The sequence below is a fragment of the Leucopleurus acutus genome, assembly GCF_964270905.1.
Source record: "Leucopleurus acutus genome assembly, chromosome: 6".
In the NCBI taxonomy this organism is placed as follows: domain Eukaryota; kingdom Metazoa; phylum Chordata; class Mammalia; order Artiodactyla; family Delphinidae; genus Leucopleurus; species Leucopleurus acutus.
The window spans coordinates 105531006-105554758 of NC_139149.1; the positions used below are offsets into that span (position 1 = coordinate 105531006).

Below are 23753 nucleotides of genomic sequence, written 5' to 3' on the forward strand. Positions count from 1 at the left end.
AAAGAGAAACACTGATAGGCGTTATTCTGTCTTGGTTTTCACTCTTTTGCAACTGTAGTTTTCTCATCACGATCATTATCTATTTTGGGGAAACATCTAAAGAGGAACCACTAGCTGAATTTGAATGGATTCATCTAAATCTGTACCTTGGCATGTGGAGACAGATTACCACCAGGAAAGTAAAACAATGTTAAATTACGACCACAATCTGGCACATAAAGGGAGGATTGAGTGGGAAATCGAGCCTGTGAGAAACAGAAACGGCAAGGACAAAGCTAACAGAAAATGATACGTCTAGTTTTACTGACTGAAATAATTCCCATGTGGTATTTAAAGAGGAGAGTCAGAAAATATCCTCTAAGAACTAAGAATAGTTTAAACTTTGGATTCGTTAAACCACAAGGAATATGAGTCTAAGCACGAAATAATCTAGGGTGGGGCAGGTTCTGGGGCTCAGTAAGCCCTTCTCTGCGCCGTAGATGGTGTGAGTCAGGTCTCAACTACATCATCCTACAGCCGATCGGCCCCTGGTCTCAATTTTCCACTGCCTATGTGGCCCTCAGCGCATTACTTCTTTGAACCTATTTGACATTGCATATTTAGCATTCTTTGTAAAACAGTGATAAATCGACATTTATTGCTAAAAGGTAAGAGATGAAATGAGAATATCGGCTAAGATTTATGAATTGTATCTCAAAAATTTTGTCCTCATTGGCTTTATCCTCACAAGGTTCTGAAATAACTGATTCAGTCCTAAGTGGCTAAATAAGGTAGTAGATTACATTTTCCACACACACCAGGCTCCATTTAAAACTCTGTGTATCAGGCTAATGGATGTACCATCACAGTTGAATCCGTATCAGTCTGTATAGCTACATGGATGCAGACCTGTAAATTAACTGTGCATATATGGATATAATGAGGCTGAATGCTTAAAGACAACACAAGGTTAGAAAGTCTCTTTGACTGCAAAACAAACAGAGCCACAGACACACACAAGCACACAGATCTACCCGTGCAAACTTCAACCAAACAGGGGCAGAAGGTTGGGAGGGCAAAATGAAAGTAGGGTTTGCCAAGTCCAGGCAGTAACACCTTCAGAGAAGCACAGTGTCCGCTGCAAAACGTCAGGCAAAGCTGTTCAGCCACGATTTCTTTACTTCTCTGTGGTCTCAGCTTGAGACTGGGCTCTCTGCTTTTGCCAAGGGAGTTTTCACGACGTGCATCTGTTTGTCGAAGTAGCAGTCCTCCCAAACTGAGGCAACAGGCTTCTTCCAATGCTTTAAAATTTACTTAGTGATACTAGAACCCCACATCTGTTTTCTGTTTCTCTTTTCAATCTCCATCTTTACGTAAGTAATCTAAAGTCTTGAAGATCCTTAATGACCTTAACCACATCTGTAATGAAATACACTTTCTCTGATAACAGATCTAAAAAGCTTCGGAAGGAAAACTTAAGTGATTCCAATGGTGCTTACTGCTTTGTGGTAAACGCAGGTATGGTTCATAATTTCTTTTTGTTTTAGCTGTGTAAAAAAAGATGTATTTGCGATCAAACTCTTTATTCCCCATATCTTTGCAAATGAATACTACATGGCTGTTCATGGAGACCACATTTCTAGAAATGTTCATTGGTTCATTTGCCTGTCAGTCAAAACGAAAGCCTCTAATGGCTATCACATCAGACCCTGAAGATGTGATTCTATGCCAGTTCCATCAGTTACAGATCTGCCATGCTCCACTCAACTTTCAGAGCTAAAGGAACGGCATGGATACACACAATCTTTAACTGAAAACCCATCAGTATTCTTTTTCAACAGCATGGGCAAAAATGGGATGAAATATGGCAGCTTTATGAAAGAACAGATATCTTTAAGAGAACAAAAAAACTAGGATGGAGGAATGACACTGAAATGTTCCATTATTTTAGAGTGGTACAAAAGCAGACTGGTTTTTTAGTTTGTTTTTTTTTTTGCAGTATGCGGGCCTCTCACTGCTGCGGCCTCTCCCATTGCGGAGCACAGGCTCCGGACGCGCAGGCTCAGCGGCCATGGCTCACGGGCCCAGCCGCTCCACGGCATGTGGGATCTTCCCGGACCGGGGCACGAACCCGTGTCCCCTGCATCGGCAGGCGGACTCTCAACCACTGCGCCACCAGGGAAGCCCGAGCAGACTGGTTTTAAGCAAACCTTACAAAAGGACCCTTTAACATCCTCAGGGCCACTTTGATTTGAGAGAGAAAAAGGCATTTCACACTTCATTTCGCTCCCTGCTCGGTGAGCCTCTTCCCTGCCTACATCTCTTTGTCCTTGATCCTGATCTCTAGCTTTTGGTCCACTTATTTCTTCCGATGGCTTTCATTTGGGGAATGTCATTTGGTTCACTGGCTTTTTCACTGAGTCCCCTTTTTGAATAACTCTTGTTTACTTGCTAAGTCTCTTAACATTCTAGTTGCCTTATCTGGTGGAAAATGAACAGTCAGGCATACCAAAATGTCTCCTTTGGAATTAACACAAAATCGTAAACAGTGTATGTTTAACTTACAGAAGTCATTACTTCAATTATGACGCAGGTGGGCAGGAGATATTTTCCTCATTTCACAGATGAAAAAGAGGCACATTCTCTTCAGGAACAGGGAACAGAAGCACTGTGCTAAGTGCTTTTCCTCAATTTTCATTCAGATAGTCAACAGCACTATGAAGAATCATTACTGCGCCACAAATCGGGATACTGAGATTTAAAGAATGCAAAGAATTCTCCCATAGTCTGATACTTTTCAAAGGGCACAAGTCTGACATCAAATCCCATGTTTTGTCATTATATAATTCTTTCTGGTACAGCACACCATTTTGGGATTCAGAGTTCGGCAAGGTAGGAGAGACACACTTCTCCAAGTGGAACTCTGTAAACTATTCAATCTGAAGAGATTACAAGAAAGTGATTTGCCTTTTATTTTTTCTTTGCTCTCCCTGCTGTGGGATCCCTGAGACCGAACACCATAAGACGAAAAGATGCTGTATCTCTGAAGCATCTGCTCATCTTACTGGTTTATTCTACACAGTAACCGAACTCATTTTCTTTGTGTTTAATCCTTCAAGAAAAGTCAAGAGAATAGTTTGGTGTAAGAGTCCCTTATCTATTGAATGACAAAATTGGTTTCCATCCCTATATCAATTTATTCTTCTAAAATAATCAGAGACTGGATATAATTTACTATGCTACTGATGTTATTACTATTTTGCAGTTAGCATTTATGTGGTTGAACTAAAACTGTGCACCTACTCTGGCCCATTATCTCTGGATTGAGAAAGGAAGAGTATGTAGTTTAAAAGAGTGAGGGTCTCATCATTTTGAGACCTGGGCAAAGGTCATTGTTCTGCCACCAACTCTTATGAGAGCTACAGATATGTCAATTTGTCTTTCTGGCTCTGGGTTTCACTTTTCAAATGAGGCAGCTGAATTCTATGATCCCCAATTCATAACATGTTATTATTTTATATAATCTACATGGAAAACTCTGAATTTTTAAGAAAAGTACCAAGCAGCTTGCCACACTGGACACAGCAGAAGAATGCCATGGCAGAGACCTGAGTCCCTGAGTTAACAGAGACAGAAGGCAGGAGGGAGCAGTGGGGAAAGTGGGCCCACTCAGGCTGCAGGAGTGGAGAGAAAGGGGGTGAATCAGTGGGGTGGGTGTGGCTGCATAAGAGCCAGAGAAGGGAGGAGGGTGGAGTGAGGGAGGAGGGTGTCGTGGAAGGGGGAAGTGGTGTTTCTGGGTCACAGGGAAGGTGGCAGTTACGGGTTTGATAAGGGCCACACTGGGGTTGCCCCTGACTTCATCTCTATCCTGGGTAGCTTTTTCATTTTTAATTAATTAACTAACTAATTAATTTTTAAATTTATTTTGACTCATTTGCCAATCTGATAACAATATTTGTGCACCTTAGAAAAATTTTCTAGAGACAGGTGAAAAATGACAAATTTTTACTTCACCCCAAATCTTCCTATTAATAGATACTCTGGTCTCCCCTGCCCCCTCCGTATACACTTTTTTTTTTTTAATTTATTTTTGGCTGTGTTGGGTCTTCATTTCTGTGCGAGGGCTTTCTCTAGTTGTGGCAAGCGGGGGCCACTCTTCATCGCAGTGTGCGGGCCTCTCACTATCGCGGCCTCTCTTGCTGCGGAGCACAGGCTCCAGGCGCGCAGGCTCAGTAGTTGTGGCTCACGGACCCAGTTGCTCCGCGGCATGTGGGATCTTCCCAGACCAGGGCTTGAACCCGTGGTCCCTGCACTGGCAGGCAGATTCTCAACCACTGCGCCACCAGGGAAGCCCTCCCTATACACTTTAAAGAAATTAAATGCCCTATTTTTTGTTATTTAGTTTTATTTAATTCAGAGAAACAAATGCCCATGGGAAAGCAATAGAGAACGCGCTGGTGAAGGCGGGCCGAGCCTCATGCTTCTCACCACTCCCTGGTGTGGCAAGGGAGAGGCAGTGTGGCACCGTGGCAACAAGCAACCGCTCCGGGTTCAAATGCCAGGTCCCTACCAGATGCGTGACCCTGGCCAAGTTCGGTAACCACTAGGTATACCCGCACTGTCCACTGCAGCAGCCACTAGCCATATGTGGCTATTGAATTGTGGCTAGTGTGAATGAGGAACTGAATTTTTAATTTGAGTTCATCTTAATTAATTTTGGTTTAACTTTAAAAACTGGTACTGTAGCCAGTTAGTGGAAAACTTTAACTAGTTTTGAATCAACTTAGCTATGTGAATTTACACTTTCAAATGTAAATTTTATGAAATCTAAATACTGCACAAGTATTTGTGATAAATATTTAATATTCCAATTGGAATGTGTGATAAGTATAAATACATACTGGATTTTGAAAACTTGGGATAAAAACAAGAAGGTAAACTATCTCATTAAAAATTGTATATTGATTATATGCCAAAATGATAAGAGTTTGGAGCTTCCCTGGAGGCGCAGTGGTTGAGAGTCCGCCTGTCGATGCAGGGAACGCGGGTTCGTGCCCCGGTCCGGGAAGATCCCACATGCTGCGGAGTGGCTGGGTCCGTGAGCCATGGCCGCTGAGCCTGCGCGTCCTGAGCCTGTGCTCCACAGTGGGAGAGGCCACAGCAGTGAGAGGCCAGCATACCGCAAAAAAATAAGAGTTTGGATATACTGGGTTAAATAAAATATACTATTAATTTCATCTTTTTTTTTTTACTTCTTAAAATATGGCTCCTAGAAAATTTAAAATTATGTGGCTTGCCGTATTTCAGTTGGGCAGAGCTGCTCTATATGCTTTAATTTCTTCCTTAATGATATGGGAATAAAAATAATTTCCTCCAGTAGTTGTTGTGGCAATAAGACAAGATAACTGCAAAGTTCTTAGCAAAGTGCTTGACAAATAGCTGGACGTGCTCAATCGAGAGCCGTTCTTCTGTGGCCGCGATTTCCATCCTTACTTCCTCTGACTCACGAAACAGAATTTGGAGATATTCTGTGGGATATTCAGTCTGTTCTCATAAAGTGCACGAGAGCCAGGAAGGCCAGTGACAGCACAGGGACCAACGGATGGCAGGGATGCTGATAATTTACCAAATGAACCCATATTTTGTTTTCACCTCACAGATTCCTACTTTTATAACTTTCATGAACTGTAAGATATGGCTTACATTCATTCATTCATTCATCAAACATTTTACTGAGTACCAATCTGTTGAAGAACCTAGATTCCATAGTTTTGCATTCTTAAGTTTCTTAACGGTTATAGACCTGTAATAAAAAAATAATCTGCTCACATCAGGAAACACTGAAATAGCTTTAAAATGATAAGGTGCAGTCTATTTTTCATCACTAAGTTAATAACTTCAACTGTCCTTACTGAACTTAAAATGTATTATCTTTTTTCTTCTCTCTCTCACCTGATTTTCTATTTTATTATTGTGGAAGTTTTAAATTCTAAACATTTCTTTTTAAGATTTTGTATGTTTTTTCTTTGTTCCTTATTTCTAACTTTGGCATAATTTGGAGACCTGGAAAGATGAAGTATTCTTTTATAAATGATCAAGGGAAAACAAAAAGAAACTAAAAGTTAAATTTTAGAAAAGTGGCAACTGATGGACAACATAGAAGAGAATCTCTAATAAACGTAGGTGTTCTTTGAAGAATCTATTCAGTAAGTATTACAGTGCTCGTGTAAATACGCTAACCTTGAATTTCCATTTCTCCACATTCTATGAAGCACAAATTAAGTTTCCTTTTAGCAGTTCAATTCTTTTTCCTAAAATAACTCCTTAAAGTATATTAAATTTGTGAACCTCTCTTAGTTTCTGAAGCAATCATAACAGCTAAAACTTACTGAGGTCTTTCTAAGTTCCAGGTACATAATAGATCCTTTATTTGTATTCACTAATTGAACTTTAAAATAACTCCATGAAATATCTCAGTAGACAGATAACAGCCCTCCAAAGTTGTCCATATCCTAAGCCCCAGAACCTGTGAATATGTTATTTACATGGCAAGGGGGAAGTAAGTTGCAAATGGAACTAAGGTGGCCAATCAGTCAACCTAGAAAAGGGGAGAGTATCCTGGATTTTCCAAGTGGGACCAGAGTAATCCACAAGGGTCCTCTGTAAGTGAAACAGGGAGGTAGGAGAGTCAGGGGTCAGAGTCAGAGAGATGTTTGACGACACTATACTGCTGACTTTGAAGATGGAATAGGTCCATGAACCAAGGGTTCTTAACCCATGGCAACAAAATAAAACTTCGGACTGGCACATGGCACTCCTCCCTCTACTCACTCTCCAGGTTTCAGCTCCCTTGTCACTTCCTTAGAGGGAGCCTTCCTTGCTGGTGTGTATGAGGTTGGATGCTCAAAGGGTATAGTCTTAAGGTAGAATGTAACTCTCATTTGAAACACTTATCACGATTACAATTTTACATTTGTTTGAGTCCTTTCTGTCTCTGCCATCAAACTGTAAGCTCCGTGAAAGCAGGTCAGTGGCTGGCCTTTGCCATCTGTGCCTGTCAAAGGTAAGGGGTAGTTGTCCCTCTGTTGTCTACTGAATTTCTGATGTTTAGCTAATTAACAATCCAAATTCATTTGACACATGTTCAATTTGTTGGACATGGTCTTAGAGAATAAAATGGATTCCAGCAGAATAAAGCAGATTATGGGAAATGAATTTCAAAACTCCTAGACTTCAGCCCCTGAGTAAATCAGCTCCATGAGAAGAAAATATGAGAGAATAAAAGAACTATCCAGAAGAAATTGGTTGAAGCATGACAAAAATACTCTATTTGCATTTGGTTTGCCAAAAGATGCCTTTTTATCCTCAACTGTATTACTCAGTTTGCACAAGATTTCACTGTATTGAAACCTGGAACTTGGGGATAAGTTTTAAATCTACTCTTCTAGAAGGCAAAGACACAAACAAAAACAAAACAAGCATAACCAGGGTTTTTCTATATTTGATTATTTAAAAAAGTTAAGGGACTTTTGTTACCACTTATTTGTTGAGTCTTGACTTTTTCTAGCCATATAACTGTGTGTTTCTACTTGTAATAAACTGTTTCTTAATCTTCACATTATGGTCTCCCCTCAAACAGTTATACCTACTAAAAGCATAATCATCTACATGTTCTTATAATATATATTTTTACCAATAATATAAATATCTATTTATATCTATCTATAGTTGAATTTGCTAATTGTTTTTGGTATAAGTTTCTACTCCCATATACCTGATTTTCTGCTTTTCTTTATCACTGTGGTGGTTTTCAATTTTAAACATTTTAGATTTTGAATATTTTGTCTTTGTTCCTTATCATTTCTAAATATGTGTTATGTGGAGAACTAGAAAGTTGCCAGATTATTTGGACAAGATGATACCAGATGTAATTTGAATCTAGTATGGCTTTGCCTCAAAGATTTGTGTTGCTAACTACGAAGCCTCAGTCACATTCAATTAATTCTTATACCCATGGAGAAGCCGTTCAATTCATTTATCCATTTTCTGTGGCTTTGAGATTCAGTGCAAATTCAGTGCCCAAGGAAAAATAACTGCCAAAGACTCCCTGTGCTTTTAAGTTCCACGTTACACCCATCTATCTACGGCAAACCATTTCAAATCAGTCTCCATTTCACAAGCTTCCTTTCTCTGGGGAATCTTACATTAGTATATCCAAAATTCAAACTCACTAAAATGAAATAAGAACATTTACTCAGGATTGAGAATGTCTGGAAGTTGTTTCCTCCACATGCATAAAGCAGAAACTGGGCAAAACATGTTAAAATCCCTTTGGTGATGATAAAGTTTTATTAAATTGGAATATTTATTGTAGAGTAAGAAGAGAGATTATTTTATTTCCTTTGAAGTAGTTCCCATAGTATATTTCTCTCTGGTCCTGATTTTATTCATAGGACATAAATGTAAACAAATGTGTGTTCCAAAGAGATGGCATCATTAGTTTCATAAATAATTGATGGCCTTCATTTAGCTTCCTTCCTTATCTTAGGTTCTCAAAGAACTTGACCAGGAAGGAAGGACTATTCTGCCTATTCTACATGAGGGGACACAGATGTGGAGATTTACTGAAGATCAAAAAGCTAATCAAGTGCTTCCTTGGTGGCGCAGTGGTTGAGAGTCCGCCTGCCGATGCAGGGGACACGGGTTCGTGCCCCGGTCCGGGAAGATCCCACGTGCCGCGGAGCGGCTGGGCCCGTGAGCCATGGCCGCTGAGCCTGCGCATCCGGAGCCTGTGCTCCGCAACGGGAGAGGCCACAACAGTGAGAGGGCCGCGTACCAAAAAAAAAAAAAAAAAAAGCTAATCAAGTAGAAGCTTGACAGTTCACTCATGGGCCCTCTCTTCTGGCCACACTCACTCTACCACCCTTTTGGGGTAGACATGGAGCAAATACAGTAAAGCCCTAGTGGAAACTACCTCCCCACATCACTGATGAGTCACCCAATGGATAATGAACTCTCACTGGGACAGTGGCCTACAGTGCATCTCCAGGACTGGAAAGTTAGCTCCCTACCTGCAAGGTTTTGTCCTTGTATAATGCTCACTGATTTACAAAGTGATTCCATAAAAACAAACATACTGATGCTTGTAACAGACAGAATAGAGAGTAGCCCCCATTTCACAAACCCAGACAAATGAATCAGCATGTCTGGGTGATATGGGCTTTTAAGTGATGGCTTGAGACTCAGACACTGGGCCTTCTGACTCCAAATCTAAGATTCATCATTGAATCACAACCATTCTCAGACCCTCAGGTGAACAAAAGGTGCCCAGGAAAAACCCAAGTTCCTTTACACCTAGTTAGGCAGAGACCAAGTACACTGCAGAAATCAAATAAGTTAAAAAAAAAAAAAGAGAAGTTTCCATTTTGGTTGAGCCCACATCATTCACCAGAGTGGGGCTGGCAAACTTTTCCTGTAAAAGGCCAGATGGTAAATATTTTAGGTTTGGGGGCCATATATGGTCTCTGTTGCATAGTGGTCTTCTTTTTCTTCCTTTTTTGTTTTGTTTTACAAAACTTAAAAGTTGTGGAAACCATTCTGAGTTCACAGGGCATACAAAAACAGACTGTGGGCGGAACTGGACCCATATACCATAGTTCATCAGAGCCCTGGACCTGGCAACCACCAAAGGATGACTTGTAATGAAGATCTTCAGCAGTACCTGAAGTTCCCTGGCTTTGAAATGTTTATCCTATAAGTGCACATCCTTGACTCACAGAAGAGAGTTCACCTCCCTGACTCACCACAAGTTAGGCTATTTTTATTTTCCTCTGTTTTCAACCAAAATTAAAAGACAAAGCCACGTTTCGCATGCTATCTGCACTAGATCCCTGGCATTCACAAATGTAAATATCACGGTTTCTACTATTTCAGAGACACCCCCAAATGCTCATGGATTTTAAAAACATTCCACTTTTAAGATCCTAAAATTGTGCTTAGGAGTTGGGCATATAGTGAGAGAGCCCAGCAGCCTGCCTAGCACTTGCTTCTTGTCCTCCTTCTATTTTATCTCTACCCTGCATCATATAAATGGATAAATGCTCTTGGGGTGGGGGGGCAGGGAGGGGAAGAGGAAATAGGCCTTAAAATAGAAGCCAACTTCCAGGGTTGGTGATTAGTAAATTACATCAGAAATTATAGACATTCCTCAGAAAACAGCAGATCTCCATAAATTAAATTAGTGTCTGAGGCCTTCAACAAAATATGCTATAAAGGATGTAAGAAAAACTAATTCATGAAAAGGTTTCTGTTAATTCTCCCATCAGAGCAAAAATTTTTGAAGAGACAAACTAGAGCTTTGAAGGAATTTCCTCATTTTCTCCCAGTTAAATTTGGCTGCATTTTAATAGGCATTGTAATAGTCTCAGATGGTAGGATTCATGTGTCCCTTGCAAAGGCAAAGGGCCTACAATGATTTATTTTGATGTGTACCAAGTGTCTCCACTTTGGACTATGCAGCTAAACTATAATCAGTGCCAGCCCAAAGCTGATCTCTATATGAAGACTCAGGACCTGGACTCAGCAATGAGATTCTTTGATATAATGATGACTTGAGTACAAAAGCCTTTTGCAGAACATTCAAACCCTTGTATTTATTGTAGTAGCTGTCTTCATTCTTAACTTATTCCTGGACATTTCAATGAAGAGTTAGGAAGGCAGCTTTAACAGTTGAACTTTTCAAGTTGGTGTCAGTTGCTTAAAGATTTCAAATCATTGATGATACTGAACTTTTAGTCTATAAAAGCAATGGTGCTGGGCACCACCGGGGTATAAAGCCAACTTAGTTCCTGCCTACATGGGGTTTTCCACCTACCAGTGGGATAAAAAAAAATATGAATAATAAGGTAAATAAACAAGTTCAATGAAATAGCTAAAGATATGATTAACTACAAATGGATTGACACACTATAAGTATTATAGGAAATTAGAGGAGAGATCATGTATTCATTCATCAATCATTAATTGGTATTTATACAGTGCCAAGCGTTATATCTTCTCTGTAGACTCTTCTTTGGGACTCTGAGCTATATATCCAATTTCCTATTTGCAACCTCCATGTATAGACCTCACAGGCATTTCAAACTTAACATGTCTTACAGTGAACTTAGATTAGCTTGCCAAATCTTCCCCTGCAGCCTTCCCCTTCTGAATGGCAACTCAGTCCTCTGGTTGTGCAGGCCAAAAAACAAACAAACAAACAAAACAAAACCAAAATACCATACATTCATCCCTCATTCCTCCCTTTCTCTCACTCTTTGTGTTCAATTTGTAAGCAAACTCTACTGGTCCTACTTTTAAAATATATCCGAATCGACCCACTTCTCACAACCTCAGCAACTACCATCCGCATCTTTAGCTGGGATCATTGCAATAGCTTCCTGACTAATGGTCTCCCTGCTTCCACCCTGGATCCCTGGCAGCCATAGACCCTGTTACTGCCCTGCTCAAGGCCATCCAAATTAACAAACCTATAGTTAACACAGCACTTACTACCCACTAGGCACTTTACAAGCTCTTTACAAGTAGTAACTGAATTCTCACAATAGCCCTACACGGTAGGTCCTGTGACTCTCTGCGTTTCATCAGTGAAGAAATGAAGGGGCACTTAGGACAAGTCAAGACCACACAGCTAGTGAAGGCAGACACAGGACTCAAACCTTGACATTCTGGCTCCACAGCCCACGCTCCTAACTTCTGTGCCTGCTCCCTCCAACGGCGTCCCTTCTCACTCTCAGAAAAAGCCCATGTCTTCATGATGGCCCGCCAAGCCTCACATGACCTGTCCCCTGTTCCCTCCACGACGTCCTTCTACTGCCTTCTCCTTGGCTCACTCAGCCACATTGGCCTCCTCACTGGTCCTCAAACACCCCAAGCTTCTTCCCGTATCAGGGACTTTCACCCTGGCTGGTCCTTCTGCCCGAGCCATTTCCGACTCACTCTTCACCTCCTTCAGGTCTTTCCCTCAAATGTCACTTTTTCAGTTAGGATGACCTCGATCCTTCTTATTGATAATCTTAATAACATATCTAGACATGATTCCAAGCACTGAACATCCTTACCTCATTAAACCCTCACAACAGCTCTGGGTTGAGGGAACTATTGTCTCCACCTTACAGAGGAGGAAAAGAGCACAGAGTAGTTAAAAAGTATGCAGAAGGTCACACAGCCGATAAGGGATGAATTCAGGATTGCAACCTAGAGTCTCTGGCTCTAGAGCCTGTGTTCTTACACACACACCCACACACGATCAATATACAAAATTTGGTGACTAGTGGTTGATGGGAAAGTAAGAGAATAAAAAATCAGTTTGCTCAGAAGCTTGTAGCCAGAGTGAGAAGGCGATTAGCATATCAGGTTAAAGGAGGATGCAAGGTAGGGGGTTTAGATGATCAGTTCCCAGAGCGCCGTTTCTCAGAGCGTCATCCACCACGCTCCTCCATCGGAATCTCAGAATCTGAGATTCTCAGAAACACTCAGGGGGTGTTTGCTAACAGTGCAGATTCCTCAGCTCCACTCCAGACATTCTTATGTAGAGTCATTGGGGCCAGGAGCCCAAGGATTAGTATAAATAAGAACTCCTGGATGGACCTAGAGATTGTCATACGGAGTGAAGTAAGTCAGACAAAGACAAATGTCATGTGATATTGCTTATATGTGGAATCTAAAAAAAGGGTACAAATGAACTTCTCTACGAAACAGAAACAGAGTTACAGAATCTGTAGAAAACAAACTTATGGTTACCAGTGGGTAAGGGGGGGGGAGGGATAAACTGGAAGATTGGGACTGACACTACTATATATAAAATAGATAACTAATAAGGACCTACTGTAGAGCACAGGGAACTCTACTCAATACTCTGTAATGTCCTATATGGGAAAATAATCTTAAAAAGAGTGCAAATAGGTATATGTATAACAGATTCACTTTGCTGTACACCTGAAACTAATACAACATTGTAAATCAACTATACTCCAATAAAAATTTAAAAACATAAAGAACTCCTAGGTGATTTTGAAACATGTTCAAGGTTTCAAACCACCATCTTGGAAAATAGGAAATCGTTTCATTGACTTAAATTAGGACACTAAGCGTCACAACCCTAATATAGTAATTCCATAATGAGATCTTCAAAATATACAATCACAGTAAAATTTTGCCACTTAGGGCAGGGATCTTGGATGGGTTTGTTCATTGGTGGATTCCAAGTACCTAGAACAGTGGTTGGCCGACAGTGCATCGGCAACAAATAGTTGTGGAGTGTGTGAAGTTTCAAGCGGCACAGAGGAAACTTTCAAGTTGCACAATAACTTTCTATGAGCATATTTTACTCTGAGTGGTCCAATATTTCCATCAGACTTCTCATAAAAATTCACGCTTCTCAGTTTTATCATTATTTCCTTAGAGACATGAACAGAGTGAAAAAGTATATTGGCTTTTGGAATAATTGATCGAAGTGTGACCTGAGGCTCTGGCGTTGGGCAGCTGTGTGATATAAACAAGGTATTCGATCTTTCTGAACCTGTTTTCCTCATCAATAAATCCATCATCACCTCATTTAATGTCAGTAAAGGTATCCTATGAATTAAAAGGATCTTTGTAAAAAACAGGGCATTGTTATTAAGTGAATGTATTATTTTTTATTTCTCAATTACTTTGAAACACAGTTTTAGGGGCAAATTTCTAGCTGCAAAATTTTATAGTCTAATTAGTAAAATTAGGAAAACTGACTGTTTTAATAACTGAGCTGGCATGAGTAATACACATAGCTATAGAATGTGTTACTGCTATTAAGAGTTAAACTTGGAGCACAAATGTGTCAACTCCTTTTAAATTTAATTTGTGAAAACTTATGGGAAAATGAGTATGAAAATATTCCCACTAAGTGTTTCCTCTTAGAGATCATCATAGCCCAACAGTTGAAGAACAGTCTTGCCCTTTTGAAAACCAGATATTGATTTGTTGGAGAAATTGGCATAGAATGTTATGGCTTAGTATTCTGTCACTCAAAGGCATAGCCCAAGCCAAATGACTTTCATTTAAAAACTTTTAGTGTAACAGGTATTTATCATTCATTATTTACTGCATCCTTGATATCTGAACATTGAAATCTAAGAGAAAAAAGTCGATTGTGCTGAAACCACGCAGACTTCAACGCCTCCCCAATTTTGGAAACTTTAGCACACTACTTCCATCCCAACATTGAATTTCAGTGACTAGGCAAATCTCTCCCTGAAGCTAAAGTAAGGAGAGACTAACCTCTACTTTATTCTTGCTGATCAAACAGACACACAAAGAAGGAGTAACACTATTATAATTAAAGCACAGACAAAAATGTAATTTGACAAGTGGCAAGAAACAGCTTTCTAATTAAAACACCATGCATTCCACAAAATTCTCAAAAACTTCATTCTGATTTTATGTGTAAGTTAAGCATTTTGGAAAGGCATTTCCATAGCAGCATCGGAAATAAAGGCCTCAAATACTTTGAAGTTAGAGATCTAACTACCAACATTTACACAACTCGATGGGTTACATGTGATATAAAAATATCCATCTGGGGCTCTACTTTCAAATTTGAGTTATAAAATAAAATCCACTTAATTAAACAAGACTTCAAAATTTTCTGTTTCTGCACAAAAGTTAATAACAGCATACAAAATGTTAGGCAGAAGACAGTTTCTCAGAGACCAATAAACTGCACATTTTCATGACAGATCTAAGAGAAAGAAAACCAGTTCTCTGAATAATACAGGAAACAATTTTGAAAGATTTTCCCCAAACAGGAAAGCACAGTAGTAAACTCTAGGTCGCACATTTCTTTATCTAAAGCTGAAAACCCAAACCTCGAATGGCAACCTCATTTCTATAATAACAGTTTCATCAACGGAGGCTGCTCTGCCACAGATACCATACCATTATGATGAGGGTTCTGGGTCTACTCATTTCATCGTCACTTTCCAGAGGCAAAATTTCATGGGATGGTTCCTCCTGGCGTCGTCTACAAATGTGTGGACAGCTCCTCTGGACCACAGAACGAAAAGCCTGAAGCAGAACAATGCTGGCAGTGCAGCCCATCGCTGCATCCTGGAGCCCACAAAATAACTTCTATGTTGATGCTATGTTTGAAAACAGTGGCTCCTTGTCCCTGAAAACAGCCTACATTGCAGCTGCAGCGAGCTCACTCTCCAATCACTTCCTTGAGCTCTGATCATCTGATCACTGCCAAATAGCTTGGATGCAGAGATGGGAAAGATTTGATCCACCGAAACTGAACACACTCAGGGATATTAGAGCATTTCGCTCAGAGAGCACTGCTCAGTTCATTTCAAGAGCATGTTTCCTGTTCATTACAGTGATTCTCTTCGATTCTGGTTTCAGAGGTCTGAATAAATATATCTTTCCCTCTCAGACACTTAAACAAATCACTCTTTTTCACATTAAACAACTGAAAAATTGACTTCACACTAACATTTTTTTTTAAGGCAAATGAGTGTCATACAGAGAGTGACATGATTGTTTTCAAATGTTAAAACCTCCAGAAGTAAACTTTATTAGACACCTTACTAAGTGACTGGAGTTTTACTTATCAGAGCTCAGAAGTTCCAGAAATGAAATGGGCTCATCTGAAACATGCAGTCCGCTGAATCAAAACGATTTATCAAAAGTATGCACGCATTAACCAAACCCATGTGAGGGACACCAGTGTTCCCCCTGTGATTTCCTCTCAATAGCATGCTTGTTCTGTTCCCACACATGCAGTTCTGCAGCCTAATACATTTTTATATTTACACAGGCGGCTCGCAGGGCTGAAAATATCTCTATTACTGAGGTCAGGCAGGGAGCTCCACCGGGCTGACCTCTTCGGAAAAGCAGCTGTACAGCATTTTCACATCCTATCAGTAAGAATTCAAGGCTTCAGGAAGGACTTGGAGGTCTTTGGTAGTTAAGAGTCTAGGACTCCCTGACTCCTGTGAGACTAGTGACTTAGGAGGGAACCGGAGAGATGCTTAGAAGTCACGTGACCTGCCTGGAATGGCCTCAAGATCTAATGGTATACTCTAAGAGAATAGGACAGCAGGGGATGCTTGCACCAAAAATATCTCGTGGAAAATAGATTTTGCTTACAAATGAAGAAACTATGAAATCCCCGGTAAGATTTTTCAATGTCGAGATCTTTCCGTTTAGCTAATCCTTTTGGTGTAACTCTTGGAGATTCAAAAATGTTTTCTTTGGTTTCTGGGCTCCGCAGAGCAGAGAGTGTTGCAGGAAGTTTGGAGGCTTGTTTTGCTCTAAGGTGTGACCCCAGTAAAGTGGCTTTCGCAGAGGCATCTAGCAGAGGCTCAATTAGGCATTAATTGCTCCGTCATCTGTCACAACACAGCCTCGTTTTAATTGGTATGTTTGCCAGAGAAGTAAAACACTTTTTTTTCTTTTAAGAGGTACTGGCTCCCAGTAGTTTTTCATCTCCCTATGTTTTCAGCAAACATATTTTAGTGCGGCTGGAAAAAGAAGAAAAAAATGCTAATGATGCTGGCAAGTCCCTGAACTCCCTCCGGACCTTTGTCAGAGTGCCCGGGTGCTAATCTAAACCATTTTTTTTACTCCAAACAACTAGGGCATTTACAGAAGAGAGGTCACAATTTAGCCTGTCTGGCCTGGGTATTGAATATCTATATAAATGGTGTCCACCAGAGACAAAGCATGGAGTGGGTTTCCATGATTATGAATGTGTCTTTTCAAATAGGATTGCTCCTCGGGGCTCCCTGGATGTCGGTGCTCACCCTGTCCACCACTCCCATACCCCATGACCTATCACTCTCCAACCATTCTCTCGGGTTCTGGTCATCTGCTCATGACCGAACAGCTCGAATGCAGCAAGACACTGACTGGAGGTGCTTAAACACTCCAGCAACTCCTGTGGGGAACAGGAAAGGGAAGGTGGATCCCTCAGTTGCACACCATGGGCTTGGCAGGGAAGAGGTAGTTTGATACCAAATTCCTTTCTAGCCACCTCTCGCTAAGTCTGGCTAACCTCTAGGGTGGCTTTTGGAGTCAGATGTTTTGGCAGATGACAAAGTCTTGGGGGGAAAAAGCGATGCGCTTTCTAGCTATTAGAGTCCTGCTCTATTCATCGATCCCTGTTCTGCCTCTGAGGAATTCATCCCTGTTATTGATGGACTGCTATTATGGACAGAGTCTCAGAATTCTCTCTCTCTCTCTCTCTCTCAACTTCCATCATCAAGGAAAGGGAACCTCCAAGAATTAGTTTCTTGTGACTTCATTACACACTACAGTTACCCAATGGACAAGAGACCGGAAAGATGAAAATCAGAGAATAATAGCTGGACATACAGTCCAGCGTTTTATGAAAATTTTCAAACATGCAGCAAAATTGCAAGAAAGGGATCAGATTCTGAGCTCCAAGTTTGAAATAGTAAATTAAGCTGGAGGTGCGGTAGGGTGGGGGAAGAGATAGAAATCAACCCACAGACATAAGGGACCTTTTTTCCCTCACATTTGGCATAGATGTTGACACACAGGAAATAGTAAAAAAGGAAGAATCAGCTCCCCACAGGTGTCTGCCATTTTCTTTGAAGTATTAATAAAATCATTAACTTGGCCTTCAAGCATTAAATGTGCACCGAACACTATTGCTGACAGCAGTACGTCATCTTAGAAAACAAACATGCCCTCAGATGCAAATACTGTAATTGAGAAATGAAGTACGTATGTTTCCTTCCCTTCTTCCCAAAGTCCAAGTGAAGTGACCACAGAGCGGCATAAAAGGGAACATATTAATGACAGTGAGAAAGTTGGGGGCGGGATGGATCTTCGAGCAGATGAGAGTTTTCAGAGTTTCTCTGAAAGATGAAAAGTGAATATGGTCACATTGATCAATAACCAAAAATGAAGGATGAATAACAGCTTCCAGGGGAGGAGAAGGCCGTGCAAAGAGGAGCCACAGTTTTCAACAGAGCCCTGGAGGGGGCCCTCCAAGCTTGAGGAAAGTAGGCACTGGGTGTGAGAGAGTAGCTAGTGGACCCTACCCCTCACCCCAGCAGACAGAAGTTTAGAGCACAGTAGCTCTCTGCAGAAGGGCAAACGATTCCAGAATAAGTAGCCCAGGTGTCAGCTCCCCTTGGCTTGTGGAGGTGGGCATGTCTACAGCCTGCCCGCCTGGCTCACACACACTCTGAAGAAAAGATGGCAATGGGCACACCTGTCAGCTTGAGAGCTGAGAGTCAGGTATCAGTCTGAACCTAGTGAAGAAGGGGGCCTCTAGGACTTTTCTCCCTGTTCCCAGAGCTGGAGGGCAGAGCACTCAGGCTACCCAAACTAAGTAGAACCCTCCTTATATTTGGATTTATTCATAGAGGAACTGACAGTGTATGTACTGAGCCACACGGTCCAAGTCTAACTGATCCCGGTGGCAGCCTGGAGGAAGAGGCGGCAGCAGAAGGCAGTAGAAAGGCTCCCAGTGAGCTGCAGAGTCAGACACACTCCTGCCACCCATAAGCTGTGTGATCTCGAGCAAGTCGTTTAACCTCTCTGAGCCCTGAGAGTATCCGCTGTAACATGGAGATAATCCTTTACACCTGTCAGGATGTCGGCGGGAGGAGAGTACCTGAAAAGACTGGTACAGAGGGACTTCCCCATGGCACAGTGGTTAAGACTCCATGCTCCCAATGCAGGGGGCCTGGGTTTGATCCCTGCTCAGGAAACTAGATCCCACATGCATGCTGCAACTAAGAGTTCGCTATGCCACAACTAAGGAGCCGGCGAGCTGCAACTAAGGAGCCTGCCCGCTGCAATTAAGACCCAGTGCAACCAAATAAATAAATAAAAAGACCAATAGAGAGCCTAGCCCGTAATCATCATTCACTGAGCAAGTGTGAGACTACCTGTGCTGATGGGGAGGGTGAAAGCTCGGTCTCCTCCCCAAAGCCTCCAGGTTCGGCTTAAACATGACACTGCCCCCGAGAAGCCTCTGCTGACAGACCTCGTCTCACAGCCGAGGTAATCAGGAAGCGCGGTCCTATCACTGCACCCTGTGGGCTTCTTTCCTAACACATAAGCTGAAATCACATTCCGACGGATTTCATTTTTAAGAGCTGTCATCCCCTCTCTGTAAGAGCTGGGATTGTGCTTCGTTCACTGTAGGCCCTGTGTAACCATGCAGTAGATGCTCAGTGAATAATAATAATAACAATAACAATAATGAAACTTATAATAAAGCAAGCCCTTCCATAGCACTTCTTATGTGCCAGGCACAGTTCTACTTAATATTTACACACACATACTGATTCATTTACATCTCCATTATGAGGTCGTGCTCTGATCACCCCCATTTTCCAGGTGAGGAAACTGAGGCACAGAGAAATTAAGTGACTTGCTCCTAGACTCACAGCTATTTAAGTGGCAGAGCCAGAATTTGAATTGAGTCTGAGCCTTTGAAAACCAATTCTGAAAGCCAAATATATGCCAAGTAAACCTTGTATCTTCCAAAGGTGGATTTATACCAGAGAAACATTTGGCACATGGCAAAGTGAAGGGATGCAACCCCGGAAGATCCCCTGTGAGAGCTAGTTTGTCCTTCAGAGGAAAATTTGTGATGTTTCCTTGGATCACAGTTTCAGAAGGCAGCTAGTAGTGTCAGCAAGCTGTTTGGGGTGATAATTTAAACTGCATTTTAAAACATTTGAAAATGTAATGAATTTGATAAGATAATTTTTAAAAAGGTGTGCTGTGTTTACTATGTGAAGCATTCATTGGCAGAAATGACTCACCTGTCGAAACTGGCTCTGAAAGCACACAGTTCAAATGCGGAATTGTGATTGGCTTGCTTTGTAACTCCCTGATGCGACATCTGTCCTTACATACAAAGATGCTGGTTAACACCGAAATGCCCCAAGAGGCTACTTTGGGTCCAACAAGAATGAAGCCATCACCCTAGGACACCCTTTGAGCCTGGACATGGCTCCAGGAAGAAGCCTGCTGCCACTCCCCCTGGAATCCATTGGAAGCTGACAGCCTGAACACCTTGCTGTTCACAGGGAACCAGCCACCTGCTTTTCTGGGCCAGCATGAGAATTTGGTGGGGACTATGAAATTGGTGGAGTGGAACTGCCCCCAGTCTTTGTTGCCCCCTCCTTCACCACCAGCACTATTCTATACAGAGTTGTGTGATGGAAAGAAACTGGAGATCAAGGTAGAAACTTCCATCCACTTCTTTAAGTTGGAGCACAGCCTTTCCATGGGAACTCAGTGCTTCGTGGAGTGAATCAATCAATCAATATGTAACGAAAACAAACTCCCCCTCTTCTTCCTCATCATTATCACCCTCAAAGTCTGAATCCTGCTGGGTTGCTTTGTAAATTTTCCAGAGGCTCAGCAATTGTTCCCAAGTGAAAGTGACCCCAAAGGAGGAGAAGCCTCATAGATTAAAAGCGACTTGGGCGGGCTTCCCCGGTGGCGCAGTGGTTGAGAGTCCGCCTGCCGATGCGTGCCCCGGTCCGGGAAGATCCCACATGCCGCGGAGCGGCTGGGCCCGTAAGCCATGGCCGCTGAGCCTGCGCGTCCGGAGCCTGTGCTCCGCAACGGGAGAGGCCACAACAGTGAGAGGCCCGCGTACCGCAAAAAAAAAAAAAAAAAAAGCAACTGGGGCTTTAACCCCAAGCTGAGTAAAACCAGGTCACGGACTGACCACTTTCCCAGGGCAGGGATTAGAATGAATCTTTTAACTTGTCTGTTTCCAGATGGGTAAGTCCCCTCAGGTATATAAACTCAATTAAATGGATAGGAGGGAGTCGATCAGTGCTTCCTTAGCTAAAAAGTGGAAAATACAACCCAGCGAAGTGACGCTCCCTGAGGCCCAGTGGCTCTTTATCAACTGGCATCTTTGCCTCTCCTGGTGCTACTTCTACTCAAGAGCTTGGGACTTGTCTATTTTGATAGTAACCATGACCTCTTTTTCCCCATCTGTGATTTGTAAAGTTCTCTTCTTTCAGCTTCTCTCTCTTCATTTTCACTTAATTATAGTGGCCTCCTCTTTACAGGCATCTTTCGCACGCGCTGACATTTATTGAGTTGTACAATTAATTAATCACTTTGGAAACAGGCACACTGTTCGTTCATTTAAGAAATCCAGGTGCTGCTGCCAAGCTCTTCTTTGTCTTCATTTCCCTCCTTTTGGCACCAGTCCGGCTTAAAAGGAGAGTACTCTTTGGTTGGTACATTTAGATGCATCAGAAGATTATCCTTCATCCCTCTCTGGGGTGGCTTCCTCATCAGCAGCTTCCTGCAGAATGTGTGGATAACGTCAATGTTCCATTAATATCATACCTTACATTTCTCAGGCTTCTATGTTTGACTGAATGCTTGTCAGGTCAGAATAAATCTTTCTTATTCTTAGTAGAAGATGGTATAATGTTGCAGTAAGACAAAGGCTCAGGAAGCAGACTGCCAAATTTAAATCCCTGTTGAGATACTTGCTACCTTTGTGACTTAAAGCAAACATTTTAAACCTCAGTTTCCTCATCTGTTAAATGAATGAGTACTCATGAGGATCTAATCGCCATGTCAGTGCCTGGCACAGTGCCAGACTCATGGTAAGTAAGTATTCAATACATGCGAGTTAGTTATTACTAGAAGAGAGAAGATCTAAGGATTTCAAACATTGCTTGCTTTTTCCCTGTCCCTTTCACAAGTGGTGTTTTTAAAAAATCTCTGGACTCTTCCTTGTTGAGTAACACACGATGTTCCCTGTGTGATGGAGGAACGAGGGTATTGGGCATGCCTCCTCCGTGCTTTGAAGTTAGCTCCCATGGTAACATAAGACAAGTTCCATAACCCCTTCCCAGTGCTTTTCCATGAATAAACACATTTGAAATAATATAATAATACCTCACTTACCCAGAGGGCACTCATTTTGCAACCTCAACTATTCTGATCACAGCCAAGCCCCGGGAAGCAAGAGAAACAACCTCTGCAGGGCCAGAAAGAGACAGCACCCGATTCATTAATCTGGGAAGGTTACAGGAGTGGTTTAGAGGAGGGGTCTTTGTACACTTAGCCATTTACAGCCACCTTAGACAGGATTCCAAAGAGGCTGCTGAACGAAGCTTGCAACAGCCTTTGACCAGAAGCACTATAATTCTGACTTGCCTTGGTCCAGTGGGAACAGGGCCGAGCCACTTAGAACTGGAAGGATGTCCCTGCTGAGGAATGGAGTGCTGACAGCCTCTAGCTTCTTCAGAGGGTTGCGGTGGTCCCAGCAATTAAACCAGCGGGCTACCGAGACCCACGCCACTAGATGGGGTTGCGGACTGTGTATCTGGAGCAGAGATGAGGGTTCATGGTTCTAGCTTGGTACCTGGGAAGTGATTCGAAGTTTGAATCCTCTGAACCTTATTTTCCTCAATTTTACAACGGAACTAAGATGACCTCTTTTGCAGAGTTATTATAACAAAAGACATGCTATGCAGGAAACACTGGCATAGATGGTAGATTTTATCACTCTTTTACCTGCATTATTAATAAAACTATTATGTTTATTATCATTATTATTCCAAGAAAGTGCCAAAGAGGGTAACAGTCCTGTAAGTCAAGGTTCAACGCTAATACGGTCACATGTAAACACACAAACAAAAGAGAGAGCCTTGGCACTGGAATGAATTGGCAAGGTCAAGAGTGAGGTGAGGCAGGAAGCGTTCTTGGCTCCTTTACACCACCTAGTTGCCTGAGTCCAACTAACTTAAAGGTACAAGCACCCACAAAAGGAAGCGCTGACAAAACAGACTAACAAAAGTAAAGGAAATCAGTATCCCTAGCATCTGGGACTATCAACATCCTAAAGGTCGTAAATTGTACAGTGTTCTAGTCCAGGGCAATAATGAGAGCTCACGATAATGACACTGCTGCCTCAGGAAAAGTCAAATTATGTCCAGGGGTGACAGCTTCAGAAGGAAGAGAAACCTGTGAAACATCCGAGATAAACTTCCGTCAGAGACTGCTTTTAGTTTTTAAAAGTTTATGATTAAATGGGGTCAATTTTGTGATCTTCCCAAGTTAGCTATGTAAAAAATGTTCTCAGCTCAGGCTGGATCAATGAACTATTAACTGTACTTTCAGTACTTGTTCTATTTTATTTTCTGTGTTCATTTCTTACCCCTTTGAATTGTGGCCGGAATTAGCCACCCACGTCCTAAACATTCCAAGTTAAACCTCATTTACAATAAATCATGAATTGCTTTCCAAACATGAAAATGGCAGTCTTTTAAGTCATTTACAAATGTGCTTTCCAAACCAATTCAAGAGCTGAAAAGGATCGTGTCAACCTGAGCAAATCTCAACTCTGCATTCTTTGCCAGGACTCAGGGGAGCAGCCCAACATATAATTTTAGAATTGGTGCAAAGCACCCAGCTCAGGCTGTTGAAAGGAAATGAGGACAAAGCAAGTTTTAAACCCAGCAGGAGAAGGAGGGGCGGAGCTATATTCAAAAGATTAACTTGATAAGATAATGTTCAGCTTCTCTTTAAACCCTAAACTACAGGATGTGGATTCTTCAAGTTTGTGTTCCTATTATCTCCGGTTGCTGCTACTGACAACTGAAGCTACTGCAGTTCTGCAGGGTGACTTGGGTACCCGGCATTCCAGTGGGATGTGATGGCCACAGCAGTGGATGGGGTTTGGGCTCCGACACTAATTAAGACTT

The 23753-nt window shown here is 41.9% G+C and overlaps 1 protein-coding gene across 2 annotated transcripts in view; it reads right to left on the reverse strand.

The window, feature by feature from the left end:
* Positions 1–23753, reverse strand: part of DOCK10 (dedicator of cytokinesis 10) — a gene marked incomplete at both ends in the record, with an annotated part of 280006 nt that overhangs the window by 194207 nt on the left and 62046 nt on the right. Inside the window, one exon of one of the 2 annotated variants that reach the window (XM_082841819.1) lies at positions 14953–15114. The exons of the other annotated variant lie outside the window; for it this stretch is intronic. Within the exon in view, the coding sequence (XP_082697945.1) occupies positions 14953–15114 (162 nt within the window). Of the gene's footprint in view, positions 1–14952; positions 15115–23753 lie in introns of those variants that run through there. 2 annotated transcript variants of the gene reach the window in all.